Source organism: Ascidiella aspersa, chromosome 8 (genome assembly GCF_963924565.1).
Source record: "Ascidiella aspersa chromosome 8, kaAscAspe10.2, whole genome shotgun sequence".
Lineage (NCBI taxonomy): Eukaryota > Metazoa > Chordata > Ascidiacea > Phlebobranchia > Ascidiidae > Ascidiella > Ascidiella aspersa.
In genome coordinates this window covers 16,751,068-16,772,343 of record NC_139454.1, presented here as the reverse complement: position 1 = coordinate 16,772,343, position 21,276 = coordinate 16,751,068, and the positions used below count along the sequence as shown (strand labels likewise).

General features: G+C 37.5%; 1 protein-coding gene across 1 annotated transcript; it reads right to left on the bottom strand.

The window, feature by feature from the left end:
• Positions 1-1,389: 1,389 nt before the first annotated feature.
• On the bottom strand, positions 1,390-20,594 carry LOC146136353 (protein WWC2-like). Its single transcript, XM_083395313.1, has 11 exons — positions 20,293-20,594; positions 16,351-16,419; positions 15,855-15,949; positions 9,782-9,838; positions 9,585-9,642; positions 7,826-8,006; positions 7,210-7,368; positions 6,697-6,894; positions 5,010-5,138; positions 3,950-4,227; positions 1,390-3,328 (listed from the first exon to the last, which is right to left on the bottom strand). Exons 1-11 carry the CDS (start codon positions 20,456-20,458, stop codon positions 2,769-2,771), a joined length of 1,950 nt encoding a protein of 649 aa, XP_083251439.1. The 5' UTR covers positions 20,459-20,594; the 3' UTR covers positions 1,390-2,768.
• Positions 20,595-21,276: the final 682 nt, after the last annotated feature.

Here is a 21,276-nt window from a genome sequence, read left to right as displayed (position 1 = left end):
TTTCCGGCTCCTTTCGGAGTTGCGGTTTGCCGTTGAGGGTTAATTTTCCATTTTAAAAGACAACAGAAAAGACAGCAGCCTTTCTTAATTTGGTTGTAACAACTAGTGCAAGTAATGTCCCCCAAAAGAATTACGTGGTTATTAGTAAAATTCTGAGGACCGGGAGTAATGGCAAACTGAATGTGTAAAATAAGAAGATAGGCCTATCTACTCGGCCTTACACGTAAATGGCAAAAATGACTTCAAATGAGAGCAAATATTCTTTAGACTTTCCTGTCTTGGTCAAAGTCAGTCTTCAAAATAAGAGACTGATGATGCCTTGTGGCGAAATATAGCCTATTTTTCTTTTAAATTAGTAGAACTTTTTGACCAAGACAGGAAAGTCTAAAGAATATTCGGACCAGAATAAGTATCAAATTCATATTTTAATTGGTCAATATACAGTAGGGCTTCCATATTTTCAACATCCAAAACGAGGACATTTTTTACCGGCAAGTAAAGCGAAAGTAGAGTTGTTACGTTTGAGTTTAATTATGTTTTATGCTGATTTACGGGATCTACAATTGTTTTGGGATTCTGCTGGCCGACTCGAACGCAAATATTGATGTATTTGTTGCGAGCGCGATGGTTTGATGTTGGCGGCTATACGAAGAGAGTTATTAGAGACGATGCAAAAGCCTACGTTTTAAAGTGAATATTCACACGCCTTAAAAAAATATTTTTAAACCAGCAATTCAGTATGTTTCATGGCTACAGTAAATTTTTTGGAGTAAATACAACGTCTAACCTAAAAGTCTTTTTTTTGAAAGTATAAGCAACTAACTCTAAATGCGAAAAAAGAGGACATTTGGGCATTTTTGAGCGTTCTCGGAGGAACATTCACTTTTCTTGAGAAAAGAGGACAAACCCTCCTAAAAGAGGACATGTGGTAGGCCTAATATAAAGCCATTGTTTTATTCTAGGTCGATAAAGTTAATTCATTTATTTGACACAGTCAGTCTAAATTTTTTGCACCCCGTTTGACTAATTAAATTATTGAAATTAAGCACTAATGCGTGCGGATCCACGGCTAAGTTGATAGAAATTAGGTAAAAGGCCAAGTATGCCATAAAATAAGATTTCAATACAATTAAGATGTTATTTATAACTGCACCAGGGCGCATCTACAATTTACTTTGTAAACTAAGGAAAATTTTGCTACGTTTAATAACTTTTTCGGTTATGACCCAAGGACTAACGTTTATTTTTTTTGAGCTAATACATGGAATTCGTCTGGTATTTGCCATAAATAGCTAAAATATTTTCGTCTAAAAATTTGTTTTAAATCAATATCACAATAGGAGTTTGTCAATATTTCAGTTATTTCGCGGAACAACAGTACGATAGCGCCGCTGCGAAAACAGACAAGGCAAAATTGCACAAAAACACCACTTTTCCGCAAGAAAACGGTCTGCAAAAGCAACCTGCAGGAAGAAGAAAATTTAGGCTGAATGATGATTTTGTAATAAATTCAAGAATGAAGTTTAAACATTTGATAAATACTTTCGAGAATAAACACACAAAGAAAGCAATCTAAGGGTGATTTGATTTGACCCTTTTATCATCCCCCACTTTAGTTAATAGCTTATTTACAAGGGTGTATTAATATTGAAAACCACGCACATTTGTATTTTTAAGATACCTATAAACGAGAAAGTTTTATATTTTTCAGATTAACAAGTTAAAAGTTTTTTTTTGTTATTCGAATTATATTAATTTTTTAGCAAATGTTTTGTGTAGCAAATATATGTTATTTCTTCCAAACAATGAGGTAGTTCGCAAAAAATTCCGCAACGGTACGAGCCGATACGATATATATCGTCCATGTTTACACTGTAATTATTAACTAGGCAAGGTAAACAGGCTGAAAAATAAACTATATATGATCAGGTAAGAAGTGGAAATTTTCAAACAGCATACCGCAAAACGAGTTTTAGGCGTCGCAAGCGGGTCCAAATTAATTTTGCAACAGTATTACATACATCTATATCAATTGTCGATCTGTACGTTATAATTTCCCAGAGACACATTCATTTTTACAAATGCGACAAAAAGCATACAACTATAAATAGTCTGAATAATTCTGACTGTAAAAGGTTTAAGGGACGCAAATAACAATAAACAAATAAAAGAAGTCGCAGACTAAAACGTCTGGGAAGCCCCGCGCCGGATCACATGTTTGTGTGACGTCGTTTGTACCTCTCTTAAAATATATAGCAAACAAATGGCTAATATGTCACAAGGTAAAAGTAATTCCTTAAACTCGTTACAGTGGTCCCTAACCCTTCTTTAACGACTACGGCGGCATATAAAACTTGCCTTGTTTAATAAATACGAGCTACTAACATGTTAAATAAAACAATAGGCTTAATGCAACCGGATATTCTTAAAGTGGCGTTTTAAAGGAACAGTATCGCGATTTTAGCATGACAATAAAACGTAAAATAATATTAAAACCATTCCAAAGCTAAATTTTGTAAAAAGATATTTTTTGACGTTGGTAGCACGTTAAGGGTCCAACTAATTAAAAGCAAAATTACTGCCACTGCTTGTATAATCAAATTTGGAATGAAGTGGGGCACGCTGTAACCAAAACATTTCACCCTCTCAAGACCGCTGTCCGCCGTATATCTCTCTAGGCACCATCACACATCTTAACCCTCGGCTAAAAACATACAGAAAATCCGTCGTTGCCAACAATGGCCGATTTCTGTTTCCAACGGTAACAACTACATCATTATAACCTCTGTGTCCGCGCGAGTTTTGTTGTCCCTTTGCTTTCTGGGGCGTGGGGTTGGGGTGATCACAGATTGCGTCCCGTTGCCAACTAGCTGCGGGTTAAGAGCAGGGGTTTCAACAGGAGTGGTGGGGGTTAGGGTAGATGTGCGCGGTAGTTCTCCGACAGGAAACTTGGGGGCCAACCTGCGCGCAACAGCCATCTGATCGGGGGTGGGGGTGGATTCATCAATCACCCCCAGGGAGTTGACAGACGAGCCTCTGCTCATCAGCGAGCTCTTACTCGAGGTGAGAGAGTTGCTGCTACTCAGACTGAGTCCTGGCACGGTCACTGTACTCGTCGGGGTGGTCGCTGTCGGGATTCTCGGAGTGAGGCGGGTGAAAGACGAGCGTCTGCCGTTTTTCGGAAAGACCTCGTCGTAGGAGGGCGCCTGGCTTAATCCCTCTCCGCCAGAGGAAAGGGCGGGGGAAGAGAAGGCGGAGTCAGAGGCTCCTGATGAGGCTGGGGACGCGGGACTCTTGCCAACGTCTGGCGGTGAAGCGGCCGAGCCTCCTTGAAAATAAAAACAGTTGTAGATTTTTCCATTGTAAATTTGCGTTGCTGATTGAAGCAGGTAGGAATTAAGCGTTAAGGAATAGATAGAAATCATCAAGAATGTGTACTAAAATTATATAAACCTGTACCCTCTCTCCGAATTTGTGCTTCACAGCTATAAACCTATGTGATTTTACTGTAACTTTAAAAGCAATACCATAAAAGCGCAAAAAGGATGTTGAGTATAAATGTTATAAAAAATTGAGTAAACGACCAAGAACGGAAACTAGCATATGGGTAGGCCTAACGAGAAAAAATGCGACGCATAATATTTTGTGATTTTACGTGGGTTTGCAATTGGCATATTTTAATAAGCATATAAAATATTTATTCAAACAAAAGTTGATAACCAATTCTATACCGTTTAATATGCATAGGCCTCCCCAAATTTTAAACAGCTACAACAGGCTAGGCCCCGGGAAGCAACTTGACAAGTTTACAGATAATTAACGGTGCAATTTATTAGAGTAAATTATGTACTTTCGGCGTTCGTCCTATGCTATGGTGTGTGGCAATGAAGCAACCCGAAACGCCGACGAGCTTGAATTCATTCGCGGACAAAGGCGAAATCGCGCCAACCTTGTTCTGTCTGCTTCCTGATGCTTCGGCGCACAACCTGCGCCTGAAGTCGAGTCATCGAGTTGTTTCTGCGCGTGAACGACTGAGCGCGCTTCTGCGGCTGGGTGGCGCCCTTTCTGCAAGCACCGTTCTGGCTCCCCCCGGCGGCCGAGGACGAGATCACCTCGTAGCTGCTGGAACGACCGTTGTTGGCGAGAGACACTGTTGTGCTGCCGGGAACGACTTTGGCTGAGCCTTGGCTCGACAGCGATGAGAGCGACATACTGCTGGCCGAAATGCTGCCGCGTGAAAGCATAGGTTATTTTCGAATACCTTAATTTCACTCGATCAGTATGGTCAAAGATCATCCTGCACAGCCTCAACTCTTTAAATGTGTTTTTGATGGCCATACACAAGATGCTGTGACCTCAATCATGGTTTAAGTTGGTAAACTTTTTTAGCCTTGATTTGCATTATTTTTTAATTTTGTTATAGATACAGATGGTACGCAAACACTGTACGAAATCCCACCCAATTGTTAGAGAATAAACAAATTAGGCATCACCGATTTAGGGAATGTTCCGTGAAACACAGATAATTATCTGTTTTCAATTTAAATTGGTGTTGCGGGTACAATATAATCCGCATATAAATCCGGTCTGGGCGACCCCTGAACTAGGTAATAAGTCCAAAAAGTTGTGTCAATTTACAACAAATAAGTCGTTTAAAGTTCATCCTTAAATGGGTATTGCTGGAGTGTTTTGCAAAATAATTTTAACCCGAATATCTTTTTACGGGTAAATGACTAAATGGTAACTGCGTAAACATTAATTGGTTTAACAGACTTCGAAGAACTTATCGCGCTGATCTATTTATAATGTAATATATGTGGCAGGTAGACAATTGCTAGCAAACTTTAATTCTAAAACCGTTTTTATATTGTCGAAAGTCCAAGATAAAGATTTATATTCAAAGTAGGTCAGTCGCCTGAAAACCCCGTGCGTTCTCTCTTACGGAGAACTTACAAAACAACCCAAAACTACAAGAAGCATTCCAAATGGCCGGCAAGTGAGGTACGCACCTTCTTAGTCTGCTGGCGATCCTGGTGGCCAACTCCATCGAGTCCTTCAGCTGTTTGTTGACGCTCTCGTGACGCTCAATGCGCTTCAGTCGCTCGCCAAGTTTGCGGTTGTTAAAGTTCTTCGCGTTTCTGCGACACAAAAACGGCCGATTTCGAGGATGGTTGCGGTAAATTTGAAAAGCAACGTGCGAAAAAGCATCCATTAAGGCCAAACCCCAGCGAGTGCAGCTGTTGGTGCAGAATCTAGGCTTTGTTTATTGCATGTCAAACCTAAATGAACACTATACATTGAGTAACTAATCATATTATGATATTTCGTTATTGCTTTGTCGCATATAAACGGCGATTTTTAAGTTTCTTTGTTTTGTAGCAAGTGAAAACCATTGTGCTAAAGTATTGCGTTTGTTTCAAGTCCGCACTGCTGCGGAATTTGCTTGACCTAATCACATGGACAGCACAAACATGAATGGTCGACTTCTAGGCTTTGCAACTGGACTGCGCCTGGTAGATGGGACAGATAGCAGACATAAAAGGCACATATATACGTGTCCATACTGAAAACAAGCACATACACAACCAGCCCAGCAGCGCATTAGCCCTATCAGAAGAAGGAATGCGGCATGTCAATATGACAGCGGCCGCACGTAGTGATAAACACGACACGAGCAAATAAAGCCAACAAATCGAACACTGAATTTGTTAAACGCTAAGAACCTCAATACTGAAGGAAACCAAGTAGAATGGTGAGGTATATTATTAGCAACTTTCAAACCATGTCTGATAACTTTGTTGATTGACAAACGTTACTTCTCATTTTCTGATGAAGCAACTAAAACTTATATTAACGTAAGAACGCGAGACACAACACCAAAAACGAATGCGTAAATGTATCATGAAGATTCGTTTTAAACATTTATCCTTTCAAAGCTGCAAAATAATAAAAACAAAGTAAACCAATGACAACAATTACACTTTACGAAATTTTGGTAAACCTTGCTAAAAGATTAATGATATTCAAAATTCAAGTAATAATTAAAATTATCAACGTTATAAAGAACAAACGAGGAATTGCACAATAAACGCTGAATGAATTCTAACGCGCAATGCAGATTTCCTTAAAACTTCCTACATTAATCTAACCGAATAATTTTGATTGGCGAGGTCTACAAACATTCGCGCCAAATGAAAAATGAACGCAACTGCTAAATGTTTAACACATTAAGCCATCATGCTTCTTTTGAATGGATCCATCCTTTTGAATATCCGAAACAGCTATAAGCACGATACTAATTATTTATAAAAATGGTTAGGCAAAATATTAATAAATGTTCGAAATCAATTCCGGTAGCACAGTTTTAGTTAACCAAAAGTGATTAACATTCCTAAATAACCATATAGTGACGAGGACATGGAATCCACCAAACTATGATTTGAATTCAATCGAAATGCACTTTTTTCATTTTATTGTTATACATTTTGTCCATTTTAAGGAAAAAACAACTTTCACACTATAGAATAACGGCCTGGAGTTTTGGAAGTTCGGCGCCTATGATTTCACACCAACGTACTCACGCGCATACCTACAAACACAGAGCATCGTATTAACATTTTGGCAGAAAACTGCCGTTTCTTTTCATTCAAAATTAAGGGCCACTAAGACCACCATGAGAAAAAAGCACAAACCAACCTCAGCTCCTTCTCCAGCTGCTTGCACTTATCGGCGGCGCTCTTTCGCTCTTCCTCCGTCTTCCCGCTTCCAGCAGTGAGCGTGTACAGCTGGTTGAGAAGCTCCTCCTTCTCCGAAATGAGGAAGAGGGTGGTCGGACTCCCGTCCGAGGAACCCATTTCGTCCAGGGCGTGAAGCTCCTTCGTCAGTCCCGTGATCCTAGCAAGAAGGATGTTGATAAAAAAAACGACAGATTCACAAGTTGAATTTTTATTTTGTACTTTGTGGTTTAAGTTTAAAGCAAAAACGATGGGCATAAAATGCAAAAAACCAATAGACAGCATAAATCAAAGAACCATGTGACATACGACCAACTAGTGTCCGTAATTTTTTTTAACAATGTGTGTGTAGGGGTGTTTAAAAAACAGTGTGTATGAGAAGGCCTTAATCTCAACTGTCGGACGTTTATTTATAGTTTAAACACAAAAACAGAAACAGGTTAAAAATAAAATAAAATTCAAAGATTTTAATTACTTGTCTCGAATGTTCTGCAGCTGCGTCACGAGCTTTTCCTTTTCTTCTTCCTCGCCGAGTTTTGGCTGTTGCTGCTGCTGCTGTGTGCTGTTGTTGTTGCGGTTGAGTTGCTCGCTCGATGCGTACGCGTCGTCCACTTCGTCTGCCTGGAAGGTCTCCCTGATAACGATTCAACAACAAAATAGTCAGGGGTCATTGACTTGTTGTGAAAATCGACTTCAAAAATCGATCAGGTCAAACACCAACTAAATAAATCACCCCAATAATTAAGGAATGCCATTATTTTTCTCGCCATACTGTTATGATCTCGCTTTCGCGTTAAAAACTCGACGGGTCCTTGCTTAAAAATGTCGGCCGTTATTATCGAACTTGTGACTGTCGAATTACGGGTGAAGCCAATAAAAAATCCGTTTTTTGACGGCGTGGCGCCTAAAAGTATCCAGTCACATCGCGTTAAGGTTTATTTAATTCTACTAACTTTCATAAGTAGAAATATTTTCAGCTCCTTTATGCTGTATGTTGCACGCAGGACCAATAAAGATCGCGGGAAGCAAAAGGGATCGATAAAAGAATCGCTGCAAATTGCGTGTTTTACGTTCGGTAAAACGAAACGTACCAGTGGTTTTGCCAGCGCTGTTGCTTGGTCCTTGCGTCGGTGAGACCGGCTTCGGCCTGTGAGAGTTCCAAACGAAGCTTGGCCACCCTTCGCTTCATATCGTGCAAATCGCAGCGCACTTGCTCGGGGTCGAACTTGGTGCAGATTGACCAGTTGGAGCACGACGTACCAGCGCTGTTCACTGCGCCCGAAACAGTGGGTAAATCGGTGCAAAAGTTCTATCGATTGATTGTTTATGAGAATTGCGTGGAGCGCAGTCGCTGAGTTTTAACAGCGCGATCACTTTCTCATGTAAATTACCTGCGTCGCTTAGTTAATAGTTTGGTGAGTCCAGTAAACGACAGAGGTATATGTGTCATAAATTTTAGTATTTACCGCAGGAAACTTTGTCTAACATTGCTTTGTGGGCGTCTGATTTGGTTCGGCCTCCCTACAAGACCCAGTGGTACTATCAGAATTATTTAAAACGTCAAAACATGACCCACTGCTATTGTAACGAAGTGAAAGTTCTAAGGCGACATTGGAGAAAGCAATGGAGTAACTTTTGTTACGGCCACAGTTTTACTGCGGTTAATAAGCATGTTTCCAAACTGAATATGATTAAAAAAATGCTAAGTTACAAACTGAAAGTCTTGGGAGTTTTAAAAGGTGACTATGAATATCCAGTTCCCTTTAAATATTTGTTAAAAATAAAAATACCTTCAGTGAATGAAGAAAGTACGTAATACAATTTTACAGCGACATCCTATTTAGTCTAAATTAAAAAAACTGCGAACCGCCAGGTAAAAATGTTAAAGCAGAATATCAGATACTTTTAATTTGGATTCGAATCTAAGGCTGCGGTTTATATTGGGTAATTGAAACCGGTATAACTTTTACGTTTTACCGTGGATGGTTGCGTCTAATTGTACATACGCAAGGGGCAAGTTTCAATCAAGGCCTTTAAGAGGAGACGAAACAATTAGAACGGTTGCGTTAAATCTAGCCAAGTAGTGAGGCGTTAGCGTTTTGTTGGGCGACCAATTACTTTACGATTATCTTCGCCAAATAATTTAGTGTGAAACAAGTGTTATTGTGCGAACGATTAACGTGTAATACCAGGTGCAAAGATATCGTAATTTTCTTATGACGTTAAGTTGTAAAAGAAAAATTGCATTGTAAAAAAACTACGGTATGGGGTTACTAAATGTCAACCTTAGGTCAATATTCAGCGAGGTTACGAACATCATAATTGTCAACTAATAGTAACGCATTACTGGCAAAATAACTGTGTTCTTTGAAGCATAAAATTAGACTGCCAATGAACAGATCACGTCTGTATTGAAAAACAAGCAACTAAAACACAACAATGTTTTAAAAACGGACTGAATTGGGAAGAATACATTGCGTTGCATTGTATTAACTATATAGATAAAAACTAATTAAGTTTGTGCAATAATCAGGTGTTTCTCTCATGTTTTTTAGCTTGTTGTGTAGCTATATACGCATCACGATTTGAACAACTTTAAATGTCAGCAGATTTTAATTTTGGGATTACAATATAGATAGAGTAGCAATTAGTTTTGCGATTAATTGCTGTTTTGTCACTAATGGGTAAATTATGATTAATCCACCAAAAAATAGAAGGCAAATAATAATTAAAATATACAGGGATTCCATATTTTGGATTGTTTTTTCTAGATTCGAAACCTATTATTCTAGAATTCCTTGGAATTCTACTTTGAACATCCCTACTACAAAGTAAAGCACTTTAACTTACAGCTCTGCGTTGATTTGGCGCTAGGCTTGCGAATAACGTGGTGTTTCAGTTCGCGAATCTGTAAATGAAAATTTGGATATAACATTTGATAGTAAAAGTAATAAATGTACAATATACAACCTGGAAAGTACCAGTAAAGCGAATCATAAGTTCAACCTAAATTTCATTATAGAAAATACACAAAACAAATAAAATACCTGCTTTTTGGCATGTTCGATTAGATCGGTCTTCACGTGCACGGCGTCTTCTTTAACCTGCAAAAAAACAAACGTAAAAGTGAACAAAGTTTGAAAAAATAAGCGGTTATTTGGGAACACACAATAATACCTACAAAGCAACAATAACTATAGCAGAATAATAAGTGGTATTAAGACCAAGACATAATAAAGCCAAATACGCTGTAATAACCACGACGGAATAATATCTAAACCTGTCGAAATAAATGGTCCAAACAACGTCAAACACTGTGTAGGGAGAGGGTATGGGACCAATAAGAGCCATCGGTTTGACATCGCTTGTTGACAACAATCAAGCCAATAGTGTGACGATTTTTTTTTGCGACAAATAAAACTCGCCAGAAACATCGGCAATTTAAAATTACATATTTTGATGTGTGTTTTAGCAAGTGTATGTTAAAAGTACAAAATTATTACACTTTATTTGTGCTATTGCAATTATCTTACAAAACGCATTTAAAAACGCATTATGTCTTTTTTGTGATTCAGAAAGACAAGCGGAGACTAACGCGGTTCAAAATTAAACTGCTCCAAATTTTATATATCCTTCACCGCCATCATAGTACACTTTAATACACTGCGGTTGGGAGCGGCAGTGCCGGAGCTGTATTCACACAAGCCTCCTTGATGCCCACTCGTGCGCCCTTGAAGATGTTTTTACAGCGTGCCAATCTCTTTCCGCAGTCCCCAGGCAGGCACTACACTTCTACAGGCCAAGCGGGCAAAGAAAGCCCCCCCCACGGCGGATCGGAATTCGCTCCGCGCGGCATGCTGCTGGGTCATGAAAGCGGGCGCTTTTAATGAGCCTTATTTAACAACCGCTTTTCCAACTTCAACCCTGCAATGAGCGGGCATGTGGACTGTTTTCGGGGCTAGATTACATTGGACTAAATTACCTGTTTGACAAGGCTACACGTGGCAAGTAAAGAACAATTTAAGGGGTAATTTTGTTTCATTTGAGCCATCTTGGCGTAGGAATAGACATTTTTTTTGCAGGGGCAAAATACCATGGGGTGGAAAATTTGAAGCCAACTGGAAGTTCGTTTATCCAGCTGCACGATCCACAGCAAACGACACGCAGCGCTTAAATGATTACGCAGCCGTTGCGAGGTGGTGGTATGTACATTGTACAGCGAAGTATTTGCCGTGCAAACAACGACTTGGGACAACAGCGATACGAGTATGAAAATTCCTGAGGTTTCATCAGTTCAACGACAACAGTGACAAAATAGGTCAACCTGACACGGTGCGAGTGGACTGACGTGATACGGGAATCTTAAAACGAATAATTATTGAAGTATAGACACATAAAATTTTATTACAATAGGATCCACAGGAGTTTTAAAACAAAGGGTTATTAAATTTCAGTTGCCTCACTAAGTAATAAATATTATACATAACAAATTTGTCGCCCATGTTTTCATTTTTTACCGGTAGTCAATTGTGTATGGGGTAAGCGTTTAGGGAATGTTACATCCGCCAGTATCTAAAATACTTGATTCATTAAATCAAGTACAAGAAAATTAAATTTATTTTATTTGTGATCAAATGATTGTTCAACTATAAACACTGGCTCAATTAACCGCCGATACACAAAACATCAGAAGTATGACGCATTCCTTTCCTAAAACAAAAGAGCTTGTTAAACATGGAGTCTGTGGCAGACTTGGTCGTAATTGGGCCGCGATCCATAATAATTTTATTTTGTATTGCAACACTGAGTGTGCTTTGGTCTTTGAAATTCTATGAATACGCTGTTTCGTAAGCGCACCGAAGGTCCGATACATTAAATGGGCCAGTTACCGAAGTGCCTTGTAACTGAAACCAACTGCGCATCCCGAGAGACACAAAACAAGAATCGCAAACTATTTTGATTGTTTTCCTTATAAAGCGAAAGCGCCGGCGGTTCGTTACAGTTGGAAAAGGCGTCCACGTTTTTTTTCCAAATACAACGAGGGGTTTTAGCGAGAGTGTCGCTGTATCGCATTTCCCCACGCGAACAAGTGGAGCGGTCCGAAAACAAAGACATCGCGATTTCCATTGTTTCGTCAAAGAACCAAGCAAGACTCGTTTGGTGAAATTAAGGCGAGAAACCTGAAACTGAAACAACGTCACAAATCGAGTGTTGTTTAGTCACAATAGGCGCCCGTGGAAGTTTCCATATATTGCTCTTACCATTTTATACCTTTCTGCTAAAATAGTCTTATAAGTTGAGAAACGTCCTAATGTCAACAAGAAAAATCCAAACATACTTTTTCCGTTATTAACAGCGATAATGTCAGCAAGTATTTCCTATCAGAGAACAATTTACACCTTAGGGTGAAACTTGAAGAGAGGGCCGTTACGACTTGGTTTAGAGTAGTCAATTGGTTAACAAAACAAAACTGTGGAAAGTAACAAAACATGTAATCTTCAAGGCGCGCTTAAGTTTATTCAAGGCATTGTTAAGAGCCACAAGAGAAACGTCAATTTTTAACTTTGATGTGGAATACTTTTATAAAACGCTGTTTTCATTATTTTAAATTACTAACGATTAAGATAAAAAAAAAACGAACAATTTGTTTTTTGTCTGTCTGTCATTATATGACGGCCACCTAGATAGAATAATTTTTTTATCGTCGGTTAGATGAAAAAATGACGAACATAATTGTCGCGGATACATCTATTCTAAACGCTTTACAAAAGACTAATTTCACCGAAATAACGTCACAAGCAAAACGTCACCAAGGAATGTTTCGTGTGAGTTAATTTCTCATTGTTTTAGAAAGGCCGACAAAAAGACGGAATGACGCCAAGTCCCGTATCAAATCTATCTCCCCCTTGCCGTAATACTGAAATTCGACAATGGAAATTAAAACTTTCGGGTCTTTTAAAGTTAGGTTTCCTGGATAGAAAGGCGACTGTCAGACGCTTTGGGATAAGGCCAATTTCCATCGCAAAGGCGATTTGAGAGACTGACTCACTGGGGCAGTGAATAGACATTAGATAACGCCCGAAAATAAACAAAGGCGATGATAGAAACTGGCGGTATGGACCACTTAAAACACCTGTGCCCTGTAGTCGATTAAACAGCAACACCTCAAGCCTATAAAGATCTTTTAAGCGTATCGCAAGCTAAACAAGTTTCGGAATCACTGCTTTACATGTATTACCTAGATAGGTAATATTTGTCTAGGCCTAATAGGGGATTTTTTATTATAAGAATGTTTTTTTTTCTTGATAAGGGTCAAATAATGTTAATGTAGGAGGCCTCCTGGAATATTAACCATTTATATGTTGAATTTTGCTGTAATCAAATAAATGCATTTCTGTAATACATCTAACACATAACAAACAATATGTTTGACACAGCTATTAGATTTTAAATCGCAAAACTGGCTGGGAGGTAAGTTAGACAAGTGTTTGATGGTGGCTGGCAATGTCACAGACGTAAATAAGTAGGAATTATTAATCTAATAATGAATGACTAGCAAAATTTAAAAAGCTGCATTAGCACAGAACAGCAACTTTGTGCTAAACCTACTATATTATAAAGCATAATTAGCATAACAAAACAGGGATTACAAAATTTTAAACCAATGGGTTTCACTTTGAATATCATATAAAATAACAGCATATGTAATAAAGTTTAAAACCTGATTAATTTGCAGTGACCTGAATTGCCGTTAAGAAAAAAAAACATGTGTGCCAACTTTGCACTTAATTCCAAAACACAATTCCCAATCAAAGTTTTATTCATCCATCTAAGCTTGACTGGCAGTGGCAACACATGAGCACAGTACAACTTAAGGTTACAAATCTAAGTAACTACCAACATGTTAATAGTGTTAGACAAAAAACAATTTTTTAATTAGTTGCAAACTTAATTAGAATTTTTTTATATATATAGATTGTAAGAAGTTAGAAAGTTGGCACACCACCAATTTTTGCATGAGCACTACTTTAAAAAGGGGCAATGCACTGGTATATCAGTCTTAAGTTACGAAAGAACAGTTCAAGTTTTTAATGTCATACTAATTGGCTAACATACTTCAGAGGTGGCCAATAAGGATCTTCAAAATATTTGATCATTTTTGTACGCCACTATTAGTTGTCCTTCATTGAAAAACACACACAAACATATGTGTTTAATAACATCTGTGATCTAGCCCCTCGGAAGTTGCTTTATCCTTCATTGTTTTAGAGCACCAATTTACAATTCATTAGTACGAAATTAAGACACAGCGCATTGTTTCATTTCAATGGTAATACCAGAAGCGCTAAATCAGTTACCAAGCATTGTTACGATTTGTTGGTGATTGCTAAAACATTAACATTTTGTACAGATTTTTTGTAAATGCCCGGAATTTTGAAAGTTGGCGCCTTATGTATATACACCTTACTCACAGTCTCACAAAGACACAAGGGGTGTGATGAAAGACCGACCAGTCCAGTGTTGTTTGGTTTGAACACAAGGCTGCTATTTAGATAAGCCAGGGAAAGAAAAGATCTGTCAAATCAGACAGTAAACAGTCTAAACCTTTTACTTCACTGAATTACCTTTAACAACCTATTAATAACTTTGTATAACCCACAAATAGAAATACACAAAGGCATGAAAAACAATTAGGAGATGACAGCACAATTGTTTTATCTCCTAAAACTTTCAAATTGCAGGTATGTTAATTGTGATAGAACAGCCAAATTCGCAAAAAGCAAAAAAAAATAGTATGTTTACCGGTTGCATACGTTTTGTTAGTGATATATCTCAGCTTTGATCTGGGATACAGTATATATACTAGGCTGAAGAGCACTGGTCTAAGCTAATACTTCATAAAAAATCATGTAATTCAACCAACTCATAAGAAATCATGTAACTAACTAAAAAAACAGCATAGTTAATAAATCAAGTCACTACACACAGAATAATCAAGAAAGTGTTACAATTACTTATGTGACCACACTTTTCAGTAAAGCTATTAATAACATTTGGCAAGGGTGTTTACTTGAAATAATTTTCAAAATAAGCCAAGTTTAGTTACCACAACAGCTTAATGACTGTAAACTATTCCCCCAGGATAAAATATATGGCAGATAAATATAAATGGGAAAACAGGAAGTTTAAGTTTCTTGCTAAAGTTTTCTAAGAGCCTTAATGTAATGATTTTTCATTAAATTACTTCATTTAGTTCTTTTTTATGTAACCTTAAATCATAAAGGGTATTTTTTGCCACTGTTGGTCCCACAGCTTAAATAGATTTAAATAATTTGATAATAAATGTCATAATTGAGCAAAATCATGCCAAAAATGTCTTTTGTAAGTATGCTCTGTGCTAAAACACTAGTAAGTTGCTACTTAACATTTTTGTTGACCACTCAATCCCTTGTTAGTGGTCCTTCACTGAAGCCAGAGAGGTATAATCATGTTTAACATAATAAAAGTATTCTAAATGCATTTGACAAAAATGCTTAAACACCCTAATTAAAAAAACTGCTGACAACAGGTAAGCAAGTCACTCATATGGCATTAATTATTTACTCTAAAGGTGACTTTAACACAATCTATGTTTGTACACTGCATAGGATCATACCTAGTAATATAATAGTAATGCATGTCTTAAAAAATTTAACTCAACATCTAAACAGACACTACGGAATAAAGAAATTAACAACCGAATGCTATTGCTATATAACAGGCTAATAAAGCCGCTTAATAAAAGCCAAACTTGACAAAGAACTGGGTATTTGTAGTTAATAAATGGCATTTCTGAATTTGATTTATTTACGCATAAATAATTACCAAATTTGCTAACTGTTTGTTACAAAATTGAAACAAGTTATCTACCACATGAGGTGTTGATTGTTCAGTGACCTCAAACAAAAAGGGTCAAAACTTGGTTGAGTAAAATTTAAACATTTGTTTTGGTTGTTTGTCCATAACTTCATAAATGTCAAACATACACCAAGCAAAAATAAAGGAAGAAATAAATATTAATATTTTTAGGTATCAAGACACAGTACACCAATTTAGAAACAAATCTAAACATTTGCTCACCTGTACTTCATTCATAGCAAGGTGTAGATAACTTTCGAGCATTTTCTCCTGTCTTATTCGCCAAGCTTCGCGTGGGTCATCACGCTGATTAACCTCTGCAGTAGAGTGCAAAAAGTGGGTTGAATTTACAATTAAGTAATAGGTAATAGGCCTACTAAAAATATACAAAAATACTGGATATTGTTAGTGTAACAATATTTCATGCTTTTATTTCGAAAAAATGTGCCAATGCTAAATTACATAATACCTGTCACTTAAAAACCATTTGGAAGATAATATAAACAGTTAGCTAAAATTGTCAAAAAATAGAAGGACCTTTCCTTAGGTGGATTAAAACAAAAAAATATGATGTGCTGACAACCAAGGAGATCACTGCTTTTCAAAAAAAACAAAAAAACACAGCCACAGAAACCACCTAATTTTAAACCTTTGCCCATTAGAAGAAATAAGGCTAACACAAAAGTATGGTACACATTTGACATCATATTGGACTTACGATTAACATGGTCAATATAATAAACTCCAAATTCTTCATCCATATATTCCTCCCATCCTATTGGCAGTTCTACAAAAAATCACACATGCTTAAATAAATTAAAAACAAACAATAGTGTACACATATTTCTAATAATTAGGTTTATTATTACTTGACTTGGCAAAAAAAGTCAAAACTTTGTCAAAATATACATGTTAGGTAAAAAACAATTTCAAAATTGTTTACAAAAAATAGAAAAAACTGTAATTGCTAATGGCTGTTTTGAAATATTCATTGAGTTAAATTTCATCAAACAGTTCTAATATCTTTATTACAGCATTATTTATGACATATGTGAGCCAACATAAATAAGTATGGAGCCCTAGTTTATCATTATATATTTAGTTTGAATCAGGGGTGTATCCAGAAATCCAAAAAGGGGGGGGGGGTCCCCAATTTTCATTAGGGAATTCACCGTTTTTTAAAGACGTCATAAAATAGTGACAGAAATGACGTCATAAAACGGCGATTGTAATGACGTCATAAATAATAAAAAAAATCATCAGAAACAACCAATTAACGTCCAGCAAAAGCAAACTTTTAGAGGCAAAACGCATACATTCGTCACGACACTCCTGCCAGCCACTTATTGTGCAATCGTTAACTTCAGAAGAAAAACGAAAACAAGATGGTGAAATATATGCGATTGATTTTGGTAGATCCATGTACGGGACTACGCTAAATTACAAGCACGTCTTTCGCCACCTGCAATACTAAACGAAGATCGTTTTTCCCCGGTTTTATTTGATTAGAGCAACATCTGCAAAAACGCCACTTCAATAGTTAATCTAGTTGAGTATTTTTAACCTTTTTAACTGAGTGCACACCTTGCGAGCTAAGCGAGCGCGATTTTTTTTTAGGTAAGTTTTTATTACATTGCCATAAATAAAAGAAAAAAAATGTTATAAAATATATGTCCAATATTTTTGAATACGTTTTCTGTTTGTCCGCGACGTACTAGGCAGCCTTCCACGGCGCAACGGTAGAGAAGCGCTGATCTAGTACAAAAGACAGCATGAAAACGTAAAAAAAACGGACGTAGGAAGAACATTCGCGCGAAGCACGAACATTTTTCGCACCTACGTAGTTAAAATAGTCAAAAAGTATGTAAAATGGACTCGTGTATAGTTTGGCAGCGGGCCCGATGAATTACAGAGACCGCTTGATTGATTGTTATTAATTGTCGAACACACACTTGCTTAGCCAACCCGAACAAATAACGAAAGAGAAAAATGATCCTGCGTTGACGGTCGACCAAACAAGAAACGAAAAAGGCGTTTTGCATTTGATTTTCGCATTAGCAAGACACGTGACCGAATTATACTGAAAAAACAAAAACGGACAAAAAACAACAATGTCACTTACGAAAAGTCCGAACCCCCACCCCCCCCCCCCTGGATATGCCACTGGTGTGAATTCATATTACGTTTAGTTTGAATTCGTTTTTGCTTTGAACACATAGTTGTCTAGTAATCTCTGATTTGAACAAGTAAGTATTAAACAGTATTTGTTGTTATCTTTTTAGGTGGTGATTTGCAAGTATCATTTCCTAATGATAATATGTCAAGTCTTTGTTAACTTTTTGCAATTCTTTATGTTGTATTTCAGTTAAACTAGTTTCTCAAGAATTTCAAAATTTCTCATTTTATATGTCAAAACATAATCGCTCTTGTGATCAGTGATCATAATGCTTGGCATAACAGCAATGCACATAGTTTAGTTTTGCGTAAATATATAGTTGAATTAACTTAAGGCGGAAAAATATAGTTTAGTTAAATACCAAGTGGAATATTCAGGGGGGGCGGACCCCCCTTTTCATTAGTGATATTATCGTTTTTTGTTCGTTTTTGTCAAGGTTTTACTTACCATCCTAAGCGACAAATTTTTTAATGTAATTAGGTCATGCGCAAAACTCCGTTGTCCGTTTCTTGTCTGGCCGACCGTAAACGCAGAATTTTTTTTCTATCGTCATTCGTTCGGGTTGGCTGATCAGCAAGTGTGTTTGACAATCAAAAACAATAAATTAAGCGGTTTTCGTTTTTTCTTGCTAAAAACGTTAAGTTTGGTGCAGCTGATGTCCCTCGCTGTCTGCGCTAATATCCGATGTTGGTGTAAGTCTGCAAGATGTGCTTATATTTTAGCTGACTTCGCACACATCCCGGCATAGATGTTGCGCTAATCGAATAACACCCAGGAGAACGATCTTCATTTAGTATTGCAGGTAGCGAGAGACGTGCTTGCAATGTAGCGTGGCCCCGTACATGGATTTACTGAAATCAATCACACATATTTCATGGTCTTCGTTTAATTTCCCGCCTAAGGTTAACGATTGCATACATAGCGGTTTTGCAGCTGGCAGGAATGTTGACAACGCACATGTTTGCTTTGCATCTAAAGTTTGCTTTTGCTGGACGTTGATGGACGGTTTTGATTAGTTTTTTATTTATTTATGACGTTGTTATAATCACTATTTTATGACGTCATACCCGTCACTATTTTATGACGTCATTAACGTCAGACTGAAAAACGGGGAATTCCCTAAGGTGAAAATTCATAACCCCCCCCCTTTTTGGATACGCCCCTGTACTAATCCAGAGGTTGGCAAATTTTTGCTCACAAGTCGACTTTCCTAGTCAACAGTTTTTTTTTTTTACTTTTTTATTTTTCTTATGTTGTTGTTGATTTTAAGGAAATTGAATCAGTCCAAAAGCGCCATCCACATGTTGCGCAATGTGACCAATAAACTTGCAAAGTCTATATATAAAGGGCATATTCAGGAAGGGCGGTTTTGGAGGTTCGGATCCCCCCTTTCGTAAGTGATATTGTCGTTTTTGTTTAACACGCTAAGTCCCATCCCCTTTTTTACGCTGCAAAAACGTCGAGTTAGGTGCAGTTAATATTCTAGGCTGTTTGCTCTCTGCGCTAATATCAGATGTTGGTGTTACAACTGCATTTTTTAACTTTCGCACATTCATGCTTTAACTATCAGCAGCGCAGTTTTCCTAAGTTTCGTCACACAGAAAAAATCCTAAATTACAAGCATGTCTTTCACCACCTTCAATACTAAACAAACATCGTTTTTCCTGGGGTTTATTATGCCACAATATCTACACTGAGCTGTGTGTCAAGTCAGCTAAAATTCAAGTTTAAGTGAGGAAAAATAAGTTGTGTCAATGGCACACTAAACACATGGTCTTTTATACGCTCATGGAGAATAATTGTGTTTTACCTATCATTATTGAAATGGCCATTTAAAAATGCACCTGACAGTTACATTTAGACCACCTTTTGAGAGAATCAGCAAACAGCAAGAAACATTAAAATTGCCTAAGCCGATGTTTTTAGCTAAAAAAATTAAGAAGGCTTGACTTAGGATTGTCAATTGTTGAATACATACTTGCTAATCAGCCAACCTAAACGAATTAAGAATGCCAAAGAGAATTCTGCATTTACAGTCGACCCTTGTGCAAACAAGACATGAAAAGTGGCGTTTTGCGTTTAATTTATGTTTCACATTAGCTTAAGACACATGACCCAATTACATAAAAAATATTGCTGCTTCAGAGAGAGAGTCTAGCCATGACTAAACAAACAACAAAACGATATTCTCACTTACAAAAAGCAAAGGGGGTCTGAAGCCCAAACCCCTGGATACGCCACTGGAACAGACATTTACTTGGTATTAGTTGAATCAAGGCCCAGTCTGCATTTAATGGTGCACTTAACATTAAGATCTTAGTTATACTATACAGTGCCTATATTTGAGGTGTGCAGGTGTGCCATTATGGTTTCATAAGCACCTGAGATTCTGGAATCCAGCACAAAACCTCAACGTTTTTCTATAATTTAATGATACAAAAACAGAATAAAACAAATCATTATAATGCTAGAAAAAAATCTTACCTTTGCTGATGCAATCTGCGAAAGTGTGTGGCTTGGTAAAACGGTCCCTTGGATCTATCCATGAAGTTCTGTGAGTATTGTGGTCAATGTAAAATACTCTGCCATCAAAATCGACAGCTTCTTCCCAACCGGAGGGCAATGGTAATTCCCGGCAAGTTTCGCCCATTTTCAGGTGACAAATAATTCACTATCACTTTTAATATGATCCCATGTAATTACACTTCATTCTCCGTTTATCGAAAGTTGAAGTTTCGTCGCGATTAACTCAGTCACAAGCCTGCTGTAAATGTACCTATGATTTGTATAGGTTTACTGAAAAACAATAATGTGAGGTTTTTACTATTTACCACAATTATTAAAGCAATGCACAATATTTGGGTTAGGGTTTTGGTTAGTGTTTGAGTGAGGGTGGGCCAAGTATTATTATATTTATTGTGTAATATTAATTAGGAAGAGGATTTTTGACGGTTACTACAGTAACCGATCCATTTCTAAAAATGGGAGAATGAGCCGTTCCACTGTGGAAAGTTAGGCAAGTGCACCCGAGGTGAACTTTTTAACCTTTGTTGCACCACATCACCTGGAATTTTTCAGCTCTGCGCCCGCGAGATCTGCCCTACTTTCTACACTAGGAGTCGGTCACCGTAGCGAAATTTAAAGTTCGGTAAACGGATATAGAATTAGTTTGCAACTAAAAAGTACCTTCGGCGCTGGTCTAGAATCCTACCACAGTTCTAAAATCAACGCACAAAATTTGAGTTAGGGTGCGGGTTAGCCTTTGGGTGTGGGTGGGTCAAGTATTATTATATTCTTTGTTTAATAATAATACTTGACCCACCTTAACCCAAACGCTAAACCGCACCCTAACTCAAATGGTGTTTCGTTGTGGTAGGATTCTAGACCAGCGCCGCACCTTCTTCTGAACATTTTTTGGCTTAGTGTTTTGGTGAAGGTGGTAAAGTATTATTATTTAATAATTGACTG

What these genes read in the sequence shown, in the direction of transcription:
- LOC146136353 (XM_083395313.1), bottom strand. Translation starts at nt 20,458, where the DNA reads ATGGGCGAAACTTGCCGGGAATTACCATTGCCCTCCGGTTGGGAAGAA. An exon ending in CGCAGATTGCATCAGCAAAG is followed by an intron (nt 16,420 to 20,292) that starts GTAAGATTTTTT and finishes GATTTTTTGTAG; the next exon opens with AACTGCCAATAGGATGGGAG. An exon ending in TTATATTGACCATGTTAATC is followed by an intron (nt 15,950 to 16,350) that starts GTAAGTCCAATA and finishes ACTCTACTGCAG; the next exon opens with AGGTTAATCAGCGTGATGAC.